The following is a 15,568-nucleotide window of genomic DNA, read 5'->3' as shown; positions in this document are numbered from 1 at the left end:
AGCAGCCCCTGCGTCCCTGTGAGGTAGAATTGTTGATTTTGTCAATGGACTTTGGCGTGAGGGCGTTTACATCAACTGCCGTCGTTTCTGACTGAAAGAACAAGATACACATCACCTGTAATATTCTATGATTATATTCTATTATATTCAAACGAAAATGTCCTCACAGAGCGGAGAAATAAACTTTCAAACTAAATCCATCAGAAGAACAGCAAAAAATAAAAGAAAACAACAAAAGAACGATTTCGGATCAACCATATAAATATTTAATGGATTACGAGGTGCAATAAATACAATTAGGTTATTATAAAAAGCATCAGTCACAGGAAAAAAACACAAGTTACAGTAGTTTTAGTGCAAATGCAATTTCAGTTTTGCTCGTTTTCCTCCAAAAACAAAATGTGGAAGTCAGTTTGGCACTTCAGAGCTTTTTCCTTTGATCACAATAAACAATAAGAAGTTTTTTGTCTTTGGACGGCCTGTAGACGAAGGGAAATAAATAAGAATAAATAATCTAATTCTGTCACCGTGACATCAAACACGTCCAGGCTTCAATCAGGACGTCCTATTTTTACACGCGCGCCAACAGAAAATGTTGAAACCACAATTTCAGCTGGGTTTTAACAGGGGGCAGAATGTGTAAAATCAGGTGTGGAAATAATTCTCGCACACCTGCGCGTCGGCTGCAAGGTGACTCCATATTACCGACTGCATCAGTCCGACAGTCGCCTGAAGGCTGGGAGACAATTTAAAAAAATCAATCAACTTCTGAGCCGCAAAAAGTACCATTAAAAGAAAAAACTTCCTCCGGAATCTCGGTCGTAAATTTTCAAAGTCTCGGAAAGAACAAAACCCCGCTCGCACTGCGCCATCGCGTCGCAGTACACTTTTTTTTTTTTCTCTCGAAATCAATTGACACCAAACTTTGTTTTTGTCCTATAACTTCAGCTACAAAAATCGCTAGCCTCCACACACAGGATGAAGACACGAGGGTGCTCGGGTCTTTGTTTTTTTTGTTGCCAGAGAGCTGCGTGACGGTGGCAGCAGGAGGCTTGTGGAGGGCTCCGTGGGCCCCCAGTGTGCAATAAGTAAGGGGTCGCCCAACTTTAGTCACAGACTCAATCCTCCTTATTTCTTTAAAATCGTCTGATACAAACAATTTCATATCCCAACTCAGACTGAGCATAAAACGAGACACATTTCAATTTCCCAGTATTGATTTTTTGAAGTAGAAGCAGTAGACACTCGCTCATGTCTATAACATCACGTTAAGACGGCGTTTTCAGACAAGAAATTGAACATTTGTGTTGATTAGTCAACCGCCGCCTCACGTCACTGCACCAAAGTCCATAGAGAAAACCAGCGATTATACACCACAGCACGACAGGAGTTGTTGAGCCACTGCTGCCTCTCTCTGAACACTGAAACGTGTTATTTTTTAGACTTTATTAAGTGTTTGAAATACTTTGGATTTACCACCGCGACACAGATGTATAAAAGGAGGCAGAAGCGGAGCAGCAGCTCCTGTGTCCCCCGTGAGTTTAAAAACGCTAAATTTCTCTATGGACTTTGGTGTGGGAGGAGTCGAGTGATTTACAATCTTTAGTTTTCAGCCAGAAAAACCTCGTCTTCCTCAGATATTGTAGACTTAGGCTGGTGTAGATTTTATGAGGTGAGGCTTTTTTTTGTTCAGTGGCTAAAATCTCACAGTTTAAGGCAGTGCTGATGATGTTATCAGTACCTAAATGAAAAAATTGCACCATGTCTCGTTTCATGACAAAATCCAACTATTTAGCTTGTGGTTTACACAAAACCAATCTAAATAAACCATCAAAAATGACGTACGACTGTAAACACAACTGTCTCGGTGCTCAGCCGATATCGCGATCTCTTCTTTTTTGTCGCTGTCGTTTGTTTTTGGTTCATTTATGGTCCTGAGCCCTCCGGTGGCCTTACCGCGCATGGCCCCGTCTACTTTACCCTCTGGCTTAGTAATAATATAAACAAACACACATTGCTTTTAAGAACAACTCCATGGATTCCTTTCACCAACACTGTTGAAGGATGGATCCTTGCCTGACCACACCTCCTCCTCCTCCTCCTGTGACAGGGAGCAGGAGGACGGAGCTGTGAACGCAGCGCTTTAATCTCTGCGTTTTCTTTTTTTTTTTCTCTTTTGTAGCCAAGGCACTGCTGGATCAGAGAAAACACAAAAACCTGACGTTTCTTACGATCGATCAGATTCTCTACTGAGTTTTTATTTTTGTACTTAAAAAAAAATTTGCATCTGCCTTGTGAAGCTTGTGCAGGCGGCGGCGCCGACGTTTTTCAAATTCACAGTCTTATAAAAAAATAGCATTTGTCGCGTTGAGGTAATTCGAATTCTCCGCCTGGACATTGTAAAAAAAAACGAAAGTCGTCATCGTAATTCTCTCAATTGTACCAGTTTGGTGAAAGGCAAATATTCTTTCCACTAGAATATATATATATATGTGTAATAAGTGGTGTCAATCGTGTTCACGTGACATCTTGACACATGCAAAACAGTATAGAAATACTTGTAGTAGAAGTGTATATACGTGTGTGTTCACGCTAAAAGCAAAGCAGGTTTTCCCGCGTTCGTAGCGTTCAAGTGCTTTTTTTCACACAATTTTTGCCCCAAATTTGACTTTTGTTGTGCAAATTTGAAGAGAAAAGCGCATCTATACGCGAAGAGTTAGCTTAGCGTTTTCTGTGAGTGCACCACCACCACCACCAGCAGCAGCAGCAGCAGCAGCAGCAGCAGCAGCAGCAGCAGCGGCGGTGGTGTTTTGATTGAAGTGTAACAAACATCTCGCGTAAAACCCCCTCGGCTCTTTAAGGACTTATCTTTTCGGGTCTCTTTGCCAATACTGCTCTTCTTCTGCCTCGCAGCCATTTCACTGCCAGTCGAGGTAAAAACCTCTGCAGTATTATATAACTGTCAGAGTGACGGCAACTGTTGCTGCCAACAGACGGCTCCGCAGAGAGAGCGATAGAGATAGAGATAGGGCATCTCAGAGCATACGGCCTAATCGGGCTTTTCTTTTTTGTCAACAAAGGATTTGTGTTGCATGTCATCCTCTGCGCTCTTAATAACCAGCTCTTTAATCCGTTTGTTCCATCAGTCATTTTGAAAGAGCCCGTAATGTTTTTCATTCAAACAAAGACAACACTTCTCTTGATTTGTGACGTTATTTTTTGCAGGACTCACTGCCGTGTGCTAGCAAGTCGGACAAAAACCCGGAGAACAACCTGGTCCAAAAGCTCCACGCGGTCCGTGTCGTGTTTCAACTGAACACGATCTGATTGGCGAGCAATCGGCTGGTGCATGTGCGCTCCCTCGGTTCGGATTAACAACACGGAAAGCCTAACTCAGTGTTGGGCTACTTTTACTGTTAACTGCACTACTGTTAAATCAACAGTAAACATCGCACCGCTCAATTTTTTACGTGCTTTTTGTAAGCGTAAAAATACCGCGTAGAGTGTTGGTATCTACTAGCATTGCAATATATATTTGACTCTGTGTAGTTTTCGGACTCGAGAGGTGACGACATTCCCAGCTCCGAGTTTGTGCTACTTTTTGTGAGGCTGACGTTTGTGTGTCGTGACACAGAATAAATCAAAGAGCAGAAATTTGCTTCACGTTCCACGACAAGAAGACGACTGCGCCGTCATAAACTTACGATTATTACGTATTGTGAATTGTATCGTTCAGGAATCGGTATCAGAGTCCAGATATCGGTATAAATTGGCAATCAATACCCAGCCCCTCCCACGATGCCGTTCAGCAACACGTCACAGTGCCGTCTGAGATACAAACACTCAAAACGGAAGCAGCGTCCGACAGAACACAGGCCGCGACATTTGTTTGTTTGTCCTTAAAGAGCTGTGCGAGGTTTCGCCAAGTAGAATATTTATACATGTATATATATAATAAAAAAAACACAAGGTACAATTGCACTTCTTTTTTAGAGAAGGACTGAAAGAGAGGAGTTCAGGGAGTGAGTAACTCGAAGTCTAAGCTCCTCCTCTGTGTGAACCCCCCTCCTCTGCTGGCTAAGTGGAATGTGCCAGGGTAATACAGTACATGCTGGAGGCGCGTACGTCTTTGATAATATACGTTAATCTAATCTCCTAAAAGACAGTGGCACATCTAGCGTATGGTATGGCTTTGTTGTTTCGGATCACGGACCCGATGGACGGACGGACGGGCGGGCGGACAGACGGGGCCAGCAGTGTTGGGCTGAGATCAGGATTACGATCTACTCACAGCCAGGTCATGTGGGATTAAAAAAAATACAACATTTGCCAACAGTGTTTTTTTCCCTTTTTATAACCATTTGCTGATTTAAAGCTGGGAATAAACAAACGTTTCTACTCTAATGTGGACTCTGAACACAAAGGCCAGTGTAATCTATCCTAGCGTTGTTGCCGCAGCAGTGATTAATAATGTATTTCACATAGAGCAATTAACCCACTTTGCGTATAATCTACAAAAGTAATTGCCATCTATTTCATAGATTAATGACTCTGAATAGTGTTTAAATGTGAATAAGTTGTGGTTTCTTTAAAAGGGAAGTCTGATTTGAGGAGGAAAGTTTTCACGATTTTGCGATCAAATTCACCGACAACTATTAAAAGGACGATTGGGCTCGACCGTTATTCAAACAGCGGTCACACTGCTGACCCCATCATTAATGAAAGCCATCATATCTCTACGTGTAGATGTAGCAGGGTCCCTACACGCTGTCCTAACCTGACCTAAATCCCACATATTTACCACACTTTTAACTCCTAATCGGACGAGAAAGCACATTTCATGACCACGTGCGCTGCTGTAGGAACCCTGATGAGAGGAACATACGGTTAAGTGCATAAAACAAACGAGTGCAGAGCAAAAATAAGTAGCGTCGCTCTGCAACATCACATCACGGATACAAAACCTCATCACCTTTCAGTTAAAAAGTTCTACTCGTGACCAGATTTCACCTGGATTAGTTCATTACCCTTTCCTCCCCCTGTGACCCATGATATATGTGTTAAAAAAAAGGGGAATGTTCAAACTTCATGAACAAATATTTGGACCAAACCAGTGAAATGTGATGTTTTTTTCTCTCTGAAATTTAGCAGCATTATAATAAACAGAAGTCAGTGCTTTAGAGACATTGCAGCGTCTTTTCTAACTTCACCGCGGAGACAGAAATCCTCCGGGTTTTTTTTCATTAGATTCACTTTAGGAGTCTTAAAATAAAGCGCTGGGGTGGCGTACAGCTCCGTGATTAATGGCATCATCCATCAGCTGTCCGCAGCCAACAGGCTGGCCAATGTTTACAGCTCTACGGCCAAAGCGCTCCCTCTGCCGCAGACGAGCCGACAGGTGGGCCGTGGATTGGGTGACAACAGAGGAGGAGCGATTCTTGAGAAACCCCACCAGGGAGCTCACCGGCATCACACGGCTATCCATGCCTGTCCAGAAATAGAGGCTTTAATTTGCCAACTGTGATAAACAGAAAGCTGGAGCGGCGAGGGCCTGGAAATTCCCTCTGATTGTGAGAGAGTCTCACGGCCCGCCGCGGGCTCAGCGGTTTGTGTAAAAACCGATGAGGTTCGCGTACGCGCTCCTGTGCTGTGTCGAGTTTCAGATTGGTCCGGAGCTGCCGAGCGACTCTCTTCACTGATTCTGATCCGAGTTCATAAGCAAGTGACCGCATCCGATTGCCACTTTTATTTGATAAACAACACCGGACTTGACAAACCGCTAGCCGCTCAATTTGGCGGAGTCGCTGAGGGACGCGAGGCGCGAACAGCCACCGTGTGGCATCACTGGCCTCTGATGGGTGATGTCATTTCATGCAACCACATTAGGAGACAACGTGACAAGGGCTGTAAAATAAATGAAACACTGAATAGCACCGTCTGAAACTGAACCAGAAAAGGCTGACGAACAAAGGCAGCCGACTGAAGTCAAGGCACCTAAAAAACAGGAAATACTACAGCTAAAAAATATGCCCCACATCAAACAACTTCATATTTGTGTTGTCATTAATTACTTGTTATTTTTGTTGCTATCGCCTCCCCGTGGTATCGCAAGTGGTATTTGGAGTATCGAGTATCATCCTGGCTATCGCTGTATTATTAAAAACAACCCTAAATGTGACCCAGTGCACAGAAAATGAACGGAGTTTTGTCGATACGTGCTGTGTGAACGCACATTGAACCATTCCAGTGGAATGTTTGCTAAATAAACTCCCTCCCCGACTCCCCGCCCTCCACCCTATGCCCTCCCACACTGGTTATCTTGGATTTGAAGACAGATGGAGGCAGTGGACGTGTACACAAACACACCGAGTCTCCATCATGGGTCAAACAGGTCAGGTTGCTCCTGCAGCTCCAGCTGACGGTTGAACAGCTCGATGTCTCTGTTGGCCTCGGCGACGTATTCCTTTAAAAACTCCTCCATGTCTGCAGTAACGGCAATGTAAGGGAACCAAGCAACACAGGAGGCATTATGGAGAAGACACAGTTCATCCATAAGTATGTGTATTTTATATAATTTTATATAAATGATATCTGATATCTTCTGGTATGTGAAGGCCGCCGTAGTTCAAAGACAAACTTAGGAAGCGTCTTCCATTTGTTGCAATCTGTAGTCTCACCATTAGAGGCCACTAATTCTTACACGCTGGACCTTTAAAATCATTTTGACTAAAAAACTATGACACATATCTTTAAGTACCCTTAAATTACCCATGTCCTGATTTGTAAACAATGCATGTAATTCATTTTTGCGCACAATTTAAACCGTATTTTGTATTTAGTCATATTTGACAGCTGATTCCATATTGGCTACATTAGTTTTGATATATTGTTGATCCTAAATAAAAGGTGTTATGGCTCTCCACCCATTCATTTGGACAGAGACCTGGTGTCATTAGTCTGAAATAGTCGCCTGTAGGAATTAACAAGATGGCTGCCAAGCGGGGAAGACTAATCTAGAGGGACTTTCACAATAATAATTACAGATAAAAGCAGATCTGCATAATCAAATTAGTCAATGAAATGTCAACTGCTAATGAAGAGGATACTGGGATGGAAGCTCTGTTTGTCTCCAAAGATGTCGACGTACTGGTAGCCGTTGTAGAAGAAGCCCGGTGGGAGCGGGTCCAAGCGCCTGCTCACCTGAACAGAAACACGATAACATTTCACAACATAAGCCAAAGATAATCCAACGAATACGTATTCAGACATTTTTATCAGGCATTTTACTGAAGGAATGGACTGATATCACTTTTTTTTATATTTTCTAAATGACTTAAGTTTAAGTGGGCAGATACCGATGACTGAGTCCTGTATTGGCTCACCCTGACTTCCATCAATCATCGTCTTTTTATATCTGGCCATGTGTGCGTGGGTTCTCTCTGGGATCTTTTGCTTCCTCCCGGAGGATTCGGTTATTTGGACACTTTTTAATTGACCATAAAAGTGAAGTGGTTGTGCCCTGTCTCTGTATGTCGACTGAGACTGGCTCCTCAGGAGAATAAAGCAGTTGAAAATGAATGAATGAATGAATGAATGTTTTCAAAAACGGAAGCCTCTCATTACAAAATACCCTCGGCTCAGTTCACTGTAGAAGTCTCACTGGCACCAATTACACCATTTTTTTTCTTCAAGGATAAATCTCTACAGACTTCCATGCACACATGGATTTGGCCAGTTTATCTTTTTCTTCCTGGCTGATCGTCACGGGCTCCATCGGCCTGGGTGACAGCCGCCACCTTCAGGTGTCTCCACACACATTTTATGAGGTTTTAATCCGAGCTTTGGCTGAGGGCAGCATAACAGTCAGAGTCCGTGCCCCGGAGCTGCACCAGCATCGACTTGGCTGGTGCGCTGTCGTGCTGAGCTCTAAATTTTGCTGCTTTCATGCTTCCCTCGGGTCTGACCACTCTTCTCGTCCCTGCCAGTGAGAAGCGCTGTGATGAGACCACCAACTGGAGAGATGGAATTATCCAGCGGGTGAGTGTTGAAAATAGATTTTCAGTCCTTTTCTTTTTTTTGTGGAGAGTATTTTTCAGTTTTGGGTTCTCACGTCCTTTGAGATCTCGCTCACATTCATGAATGACTACAGTTTAAGTGAAACATCCGGGAACAGTTGTGGTTCCTTCAAACATTTTTTTTTAAACACGATTGTGCTCCTGGGAACATTCACAGCCTCAGAAATGGTTTTACACTTTTTAACTGGTCTATGCTTCGTCACACCTTAATAGTGGTAGAGAGGTCTACAGAGACGTCACAGATCAGACATGTGGAGTAAGTGTGGGGAACTTGTGTATACACAGGCGTGTGCTTCTGTAAATTATGTCATTTCAATGTATTTGTGCCCACAGGTTTAGGTTCTTGACATTTCTCAGGGACATTTATGGCAAAGCTAATCAGAATATATTGTATATTTAGAGATTTTAATATTATAAGTCCAAAAATTAAGCCACAAATCTCATGCACAATGTGAATAACTTTTTAAAGGCAGTATAGCCAACTTCATAGATATGTTTACTTGAATGGCTACATTATTTCAATCCATGTTTACATCAGCTACACATCAGACACTTCTGCCATGAGAGCTTCTGTCAGGGCACACATGAAACCTTCAGAGTGGAACCGATTATATGCATCGTTTGCATACTCGTAATTCAATATATACCAACAAAACATTCCTCACAGTAGTTTTAACGCAGTTCAAATTCCATCAAATTCCATCACTGCTAAATACAAACGCTATAAGTGAGTAGTATGGAAGTTGTGCTGAAGTTGCAACTCTAACTTAAATAAATAAATGTGGAAAAACCTGACTCCGATTGTTGATCAGTCGCAGCTTTACACTGCTGACCCCATAACGACACCGGAGCAGAGAATTAGATCAGAAATAGATTTGAAATGACATGCTGTAATTAAACAAAACCCAAATATGCTACTGTAAAACCCAGTGGAGGAACGAACAGGACATATGAGCGACACACTGGATACAAAGCCTCATATCAGTAAAGGGACGAGGCTGTTTAATAGAATTATAAACACACTCACATGTATGATCTTGATTTCCTGTGGCGAGAGGGTATTTTTGGTCTTCTTAGGCTTCTTTTTCTGCCTCTGTCAAAACAGAGACAGCCTTGAGCTCACAAAAGTATGTATTCTTTCATATTTGACTGACTGAAATCATGACGGTGGATCAGTCACTGAGTGTTTCCATCAAAACAACAGCGTTTGAACGTCTACCTGCTTGGTGCACAGCCTGAGCCAGTCTTTCAGTCCATCCTCAGTCAGTCCGACGCCATCAAAGACAAGGAAGCAGGAGGCGCCGGGGTCACCGCTGTGGGCGGCGCCGATGCTCAGGCTCCCGCTCAGCGCGTTGTAGCTCACCTCCATCACTTGCTCCGAGTCTGGAGGTTCCAGAGACGAGGGGGCTAGTCACACATTAAGTTCACACCTCGCGCGACACCTTCTGCAGCAGCTTCGTATGGTAACAGCATGCTGTTGGTGGGGTGTTAATGCCTAAAACATCTATGCGGCCCCCCGCTGTGACTCCCAAAATGACTCACAGAACTCACGTGAGAAAGAAAACAAGATTGAAGACATGTCAAATATGCCCCGGGCTAAATGTAAAATTATTGTGCTTGATGTACGACGGCTAAGTAGGACAACTGAAACAAAGTAAAATAAGTGGACATAAACTGACACAGTCTCCACACTCACTCCATTCTTCATTATCTTCCCAACTCTCTACAAATCTCAGCAACACTCTCTGCACATCTCCTCACAGACAGCCTGCACTTTCTCCTCATGCAACAGCTCTTATAATATGAAACAAAAGAAAGAGTGAGGGGAAAACTGTGTGGAGGAAACTTAACAAGTGAACTATGAGCTTGAATGCTAAACACCAGACACCAGAGCGGAGCAGCATTCCTACCGTCTGGAGCTTCCTGTCTGCCTCGAGGGCAGCCTTCTCTAAAATAATTTCCCAAAAAGTGGGAAATGCAAATGCAGGTCAAATGCTCACCAAAGGAAAGAAGTCACATTTGTTTAGTAAAGCTGGAATTCAAATATTTGATCTGGAAATTCAAAAAGGTTAAATCTGCAGTGAGTAACTTTCGGTGATTAACAGAAATGAACAAATTTTACAGATGCAACGATTTGTCACGCAGTACTATCAGACCTGACTGAGGGAGCGTATAAAGCAGCAGCGCAGGGCCAGGTGGGGACAGAAAAAACGTTTATCCCATCAAACTGGTGAATGACCGTGTGTTTCGAGGAGTCAAATTCACTTAAGAAACTTTTCTTCTTCCGTGCTTTTCACTCACATTAGCTCACTGTTGCTGCTGACGCCATCTGTCTTTAGATAAAACAGATCACTCTCTGTGTGCAGTGTGTGAGAATGTAACCGGAATGTAACACCGCTATACAGAGAAGCAGCGCAGAGCTGAGAGACTCAATCAGCATTGTGTGACCTCATTTTACAATGATTTTAATCCAGCCGACACGTGTACGCGTTTGAAAGTTACGCACTGCAGTTTACAAAAAAATGCATTTGAATGTGACAAAAATGAAACGGAGACGTATACAATTACCAGAAAATGTGACTCTTCCCCAGACGTTGTACACGTTTCCGTGGAAGGGACTTGGCTTTAGTGACGACTTGATTGCTAGAAAAAACCAAATTGGAAGGAGATAATACATAACGTGAATAATAATGAAAAGCAAGACGCAGTGCAACCTGGTGAGAAAACAGATTGTTTCACTGAAAAGGCTGAAAACCACTTTGAGACTTCAGTTGTCTCCATATTTGGAGGAAAGGCAACTTATGTAATCATCATCAAAACCCTGCCAGCTCATATCTGGAGCCTGTGTCACGTGTAAGAGTCAAAAAAACGAGCACGGGGGGAGCTTTCTTTCCATCTCACCTTTACAGCGGGTAACAAACAGAGGCCTCTCTAGGGGCCGACTGAAAGCCACGCGCTGCTGGGTGAGGACCAGAGACCCAGAACCGGAGAAGAAGCGCCCTTTGCACCTGAAATACACAACACAAGCACATTACACAAATAGTGACAAGTTCAGTGGCTGGCAAGCCAAGTGTTTGTGCTCCATTTTGTCTTTTGGCTTGGGAAGTTGTTTACTCTACCAGCTGCTCACAGGAGAGCAGCCAGTGAATGTGATTTACTGTTAAAGTTGTGGAAGTGGATGATGGATCTGTAAACGCGGTCGCTTTCATGTGGACGGTGGAAAAGTTAAGACTTAAATGAAGATCTAAGAAGCATCTCAAACACGCTGATGTAAACAAACTAAAGCTTCAAGATAAGTACGTCAAAAATGGGGCCAGGCACTGGCCAGATATCCAGTGTATGATCTGTGGGGAGGATTTAGCAGAGGTTCATATTAGGCTGACCACTGAGGCATGAAGGCCGAATGGACCAGGTCCAGAGGGAAGGAGACCCCCTCTGTGTACATGGCAACTGCATGGCCAACAGCTTGTTACTGTGCAGCCAGGAGGCATCTGGTGATAGAACACAAGATGCCCTGAGGGACTTTACCGCAATCAGCAGCCGATACCCCCACCGCTGCAGTCAAGTGGCAATTAAACAGCAGGGAGAGAGAGAGAGAAACGAGGCAGGACAAGAGGAATGACGGAACGCAGGGACCAACGGCAATCTGTTGCTTAGCGGCTAAAAGTTTGAGTGTCGAGGACACGCGAGGGTCACAGCGTGCACAGTGGAGCGCGGAGGGAGGGTCTTACCATCCAGGGTAGAGGACATAACGTGCTCTCAGCATCTGTGGCTCGTTGAAGCTGCTCTCAGACAATATCAGATTCACATCTTCATTCCTAAACAAGAAAAGAGGGGAGAAAGTGCAAACTTACATTGCCCATGTTATTCTTCTTGTGTTCTAAACAGAAACAATGTGACGTTATTTGTTTGCCGTGTTCTTCACCTGAAACCAGGCTGGCTCTGTTAAGCAAAAACATCAGACCTGGCTGAGGGAGCGTTTGTGTGTATACAGCAGCAGGGCAGGGGGCGTGCGGGGGAAAAGGAGTGTTCATCCCGTCAAACTGCCGGATGACTTCTGAAACCTTTCGTGGACGCTTCCTTGTGTTTTCGGTCGTGCTGTCTCACTTTGCTAGCACAATATTCAAACAAATCACTTCCTGTGTGCAGCGTTCAAATGTCACTGGGTGTCACGAGATCTTAACACTGCTATACTAAATTACACAGGCTTCACAATTGTCAGGTGTCTTGACTATGTGTGTGCACTGCCGACTTTGACGCTGTTTGGATGAGAAATGCAAAGGCGCGCTTTCATTGAATGGAGCGGTGTGGTACTGTTCCATGTTTTAGCACAGGAAAATGAGGAGCGCACACCCCGCCCACCAAGTAAAGGAACTGTTCTCAGTCGAAAAAGGGCTTTATTGTTCCAAACCATACTGTACAATGATGGAAGCACAGCTCAAGAGAACTGGTATGGGTACTTCACGTGCATAAGGTAAACGGGAGATGTCTGATAACACAGAGACGACTGCAACGGCTCACCAGAGCATAAAATGAAAACGCTGTGGGACTCATTTAGAGAAAACAATTACCTTAAGAGTCGCACGAAGGATAAGTACTTGTATTGTGATCTCACAACATTCCTCACATTAAGAAGACTTTGAGAAATCAAGACGCATCCCTGTGCAAACAGATTTACCCGTGGAGCAGAGCTCCGTCGTGAATATTTTAGGCAAGGATACGTTAAGTGACTGTTTGTGTCACGGATCGTGATTCTGTGGGCACCCACCTGGTGACAGCTCCCCTCTCTGCTTGTATGAAGGCCGCGGTGGGGTTGGCAGAGCGTACCAACTGCTGAACATGCTGCATGAGAGGGTGCTTCTGCTCTGCTGTCAGCCCGGTGAACACCACTGTACTCACAGCACCTGACACCCAACAAGGCACAGAGAAGGGAATATGAATCACAGGAGAGCGCTGGCTCGCGTTTCCTTAAAGAACACTGTCTGTGTAGCCACTGCAGAAACACCACATTTCACACTGGGGCTGATTTGCTGGTGTTGCTGCAGCTGTATCCTGACAGCAAGCTGGAGATGTGACACACCAAGTGATGTGGTACTAAGGCCACATCCACGCTACTCTTTCATTTAAGAAAATGGCATTTTTAGATAAAAAGGATGTGCGTCCAGGTGAGCATTTTAGAGCCACATTAAAAGTAATCTGCATTCATACATACTTACAACCTATTCATTCTCTCCTCTGTAGATTATTTCGAATTTTAGAACAATGTTTGAGCAATAATTTCCTCTAATGGACCACACATACTATTGTCCATGTTGGGCACTATAACGAGTGGGTACTACCAAGAAGAGAATTGACACAAGAGCTGAGAGGTGGGCATTTCAGGATTATTTGGTGAATATTCTTAAATCCAGTGCATGAGAGCCAGTGAAAGTTAACAGAGGATTTGCAGTATGTTGATCTTAGAGGAGCAGCTAATGTGATGCATTCAAGAACACCGGTAAATGTCATCACTTCTGCAGGGTCGACAGTGTGTTGAGCTAAGCGGGGCAGGTTCAAGATGCATCACCAGTAATGTAGTTATTGGGTGGAAATATTATAATATATTATTGCCATCACTCGTAAAAAAAAAATCTGTATTTTTCATTTTTAGTAATTTAATATTTATGCCCATCTCTAGGGTAAACACTTCACAGGTCAGGTAAGCCAAAACCAAGGCACTGCTAAAATATTAATACACTTTTTTTTTTTAACTGGCTGCATTTTTTCATTATTTATTTTTCATGTGTGCAACTTTTGGTCAGACTTTTTTTCACAAAAAAACATCTCTTGACCTTTAAGGATAATGCATTACAGGCTGGCATACAGTACGGCTGGAATTGCTGAACTTCTAAAAGAGCAACACACAACAACAACAACAACAACAGTGATGATCAATGAGGTGTTTCCTCAGTATTGCATGAAATAAAAAGGAAAGCACACAGATCTCACCTTGGCTGCACTGCTCCAACAGCTTTGGAAAGGCAATTCTACAGCAACAAAAGAAAAGAGACATAAAAATGAGCAAGGTTTTTTTACTGCCTTATTTATCCGTTAAACATTAGTTAATTTGGCTTGAACTAAAATAGTCCCTGCTGCACTGTAAAAGGATTAAGCAGAAAATAGGATTAGTGTTTTAAAATGACACACATAATTAGTCTCAATCTATTTAGTTAAAAGGCACTGTACATAGCATTATACATTATTATTCATTTTGTGGTCTACGTGAGCTTATGGTGGCCTTTGATATGGAAATGTAGAAGTCACTTTTGACAGCTAGTAGGTGAGTTTCTATCGAAATGTGTCGCAAACTTTAGTCACATTTTCAAAGATTCCATGGGAATGGGATTATACACCACTGAAAACATGACCATAATTGTTGCGTTCCATTGTTACTTATAGATCCCCCTAAATCCTACACACCAGACCTGGATCTCATGTCTCGTTGCACAACATCACCACTAATGATATCTGTATTTATGACTAATGGGCGTTCGCCAAAGTTGTGCAGCCATAAACAGACTAATTCCATGTTATGGCCCTCGGCTAACGAGCCGGTTATCCATCACACGGCATTTTTCATCAGAAGACATCGCGGCTGAGACTGGCAACTGACCAATGTAAAAGCTTCCTGTAATCTCGTTTAATCTTAACATAATTTATCCTGAGTTTATAAATCGATCAGTGTTGTACAGCAGCGCTCTCTGAAGAACCGTGCCGAGCCAAGTCGCCCCCAACAGCCACGATGGATCTTCTCAGGGAGGGGGGGATGCGGAGGGAGGGGTCAGCAATTTGAAAGGCATTTATCTTTCCTGTCCTGATGTAATGAACTGTCTACATCCATCATAAAGAATGGATCATGACCGACTGATGAGCTTCACTGAGGACGGTGTGTTGGTCACACATGTGAATCTGTGGGATTAGAGAGCTATGTAGGGGTGTGTGGGAGGGGAGGGGTGACAGGCAGGTCAGGTCTAAGATGAGCTAACCACACCCAATTAGGGCCATAGAAAGAATCTGCAAACCCCTATATGATCCATGGTGACAGACGGTAATGGGGGCTCGGTTGAAGACGCCTCACATGGAGAAGTCAGCGATAACCACATTTGCTGAGTGAACCTATTATTACACATTTTTCCACAGCTGAGTCACTTCAGGCAGGAACATCGCAGCATGTTTATAGCACAGGGTCTCAAACACCTTTTAGATTTATTATTAAGTTTAAGTTAATCTGGCTAGGAAATCACCTCATCTGAAGCAAAGGTTCTAAACCAAATGCTCCATGGGGTCACGAAACCCTTTCAATTTTAAGGGTATGATAATATTATAAATAACCCAGCATTAAAATAGTAATTGAATGTAAGGGTTACATTCAAGTAATTATTTTTTAAAAAAACATGAAAATCTTGCAAGATTATTTCAAAATTTGGCAATTTCTTCAAACCTGAACCGTAAAA

The 15,568-nt window shown here is 43.3% G+C and overlaps 1 protein-coding gene across 1 annotated transcript in view; it reads right to left on the bottom strand.

Moving 5' to 3' along the window:
- Positions 1-243: 243 nt before the first annotated feature.
- The window catches only part of dnaaf9 (dynein axonemal assembly factor 9), a 29,335-nt gene continuing 14,010 nt past the window's right edge, over positions 244-15,568 (bottom strand). The window contains exons 29-37 of the mRNA XM_044047136.1: positions 14,064-14,101; positions 12,844-12,979; positions 11,807-11,893; positions 10,977-11,083; positions 10,644-10,718; positions 9,295-9,458; positions 9,103-9,168; positions 7,107-7,200; positions 244-6,483 (exon numbers count right to left, since the gene is read on the bottom strand). Of these exons, the coding sequence (XP_043903071.1) occupies positions 6,377-6,483; positions 7,107-7,200; positions 9,103-9,168; positions 9,295-9,458; positions 10,644-10,718; positions 10,977-11,083; positions 11,807-11,893; positions 12,844-12,979; positions 14,064-14,101 (874 nt within the window). The 3' untranslated portion in view covers positions 244-6,376. The remainder of the gene's footprint in view (positions 6,484-7,106; positions 7,201-9,102; positions 9,169-9,294; positions 9,459-10,643; positions 10,719-10,976; positions 11,084-11,806; positions 11,894-12,843; positions 12,980-14,063; positions 14,102-15,568) is intronic.

The sequence above is a fragment of the Solea senegalensis genome, linkage group LG16 (assembly GCF_019176455.1).
Source record: "Solea senegalensis isolate Sse05_10M linkage group LG16, IFAPA_SoseM_1, whole genome shotgun sequence".
Classification (NCBI taxonomy): domain Eukaryota; kingdom Metazoa; phylum Chordata; class Actinopteri; order Pleuronectiformes; family Soleidae; genus Solea; species Solea senegalensis.
Note: the sequence above shows the minus strand (reverse complement) of the source record. Positions and strands in the feature narration are given on the sequence as shown.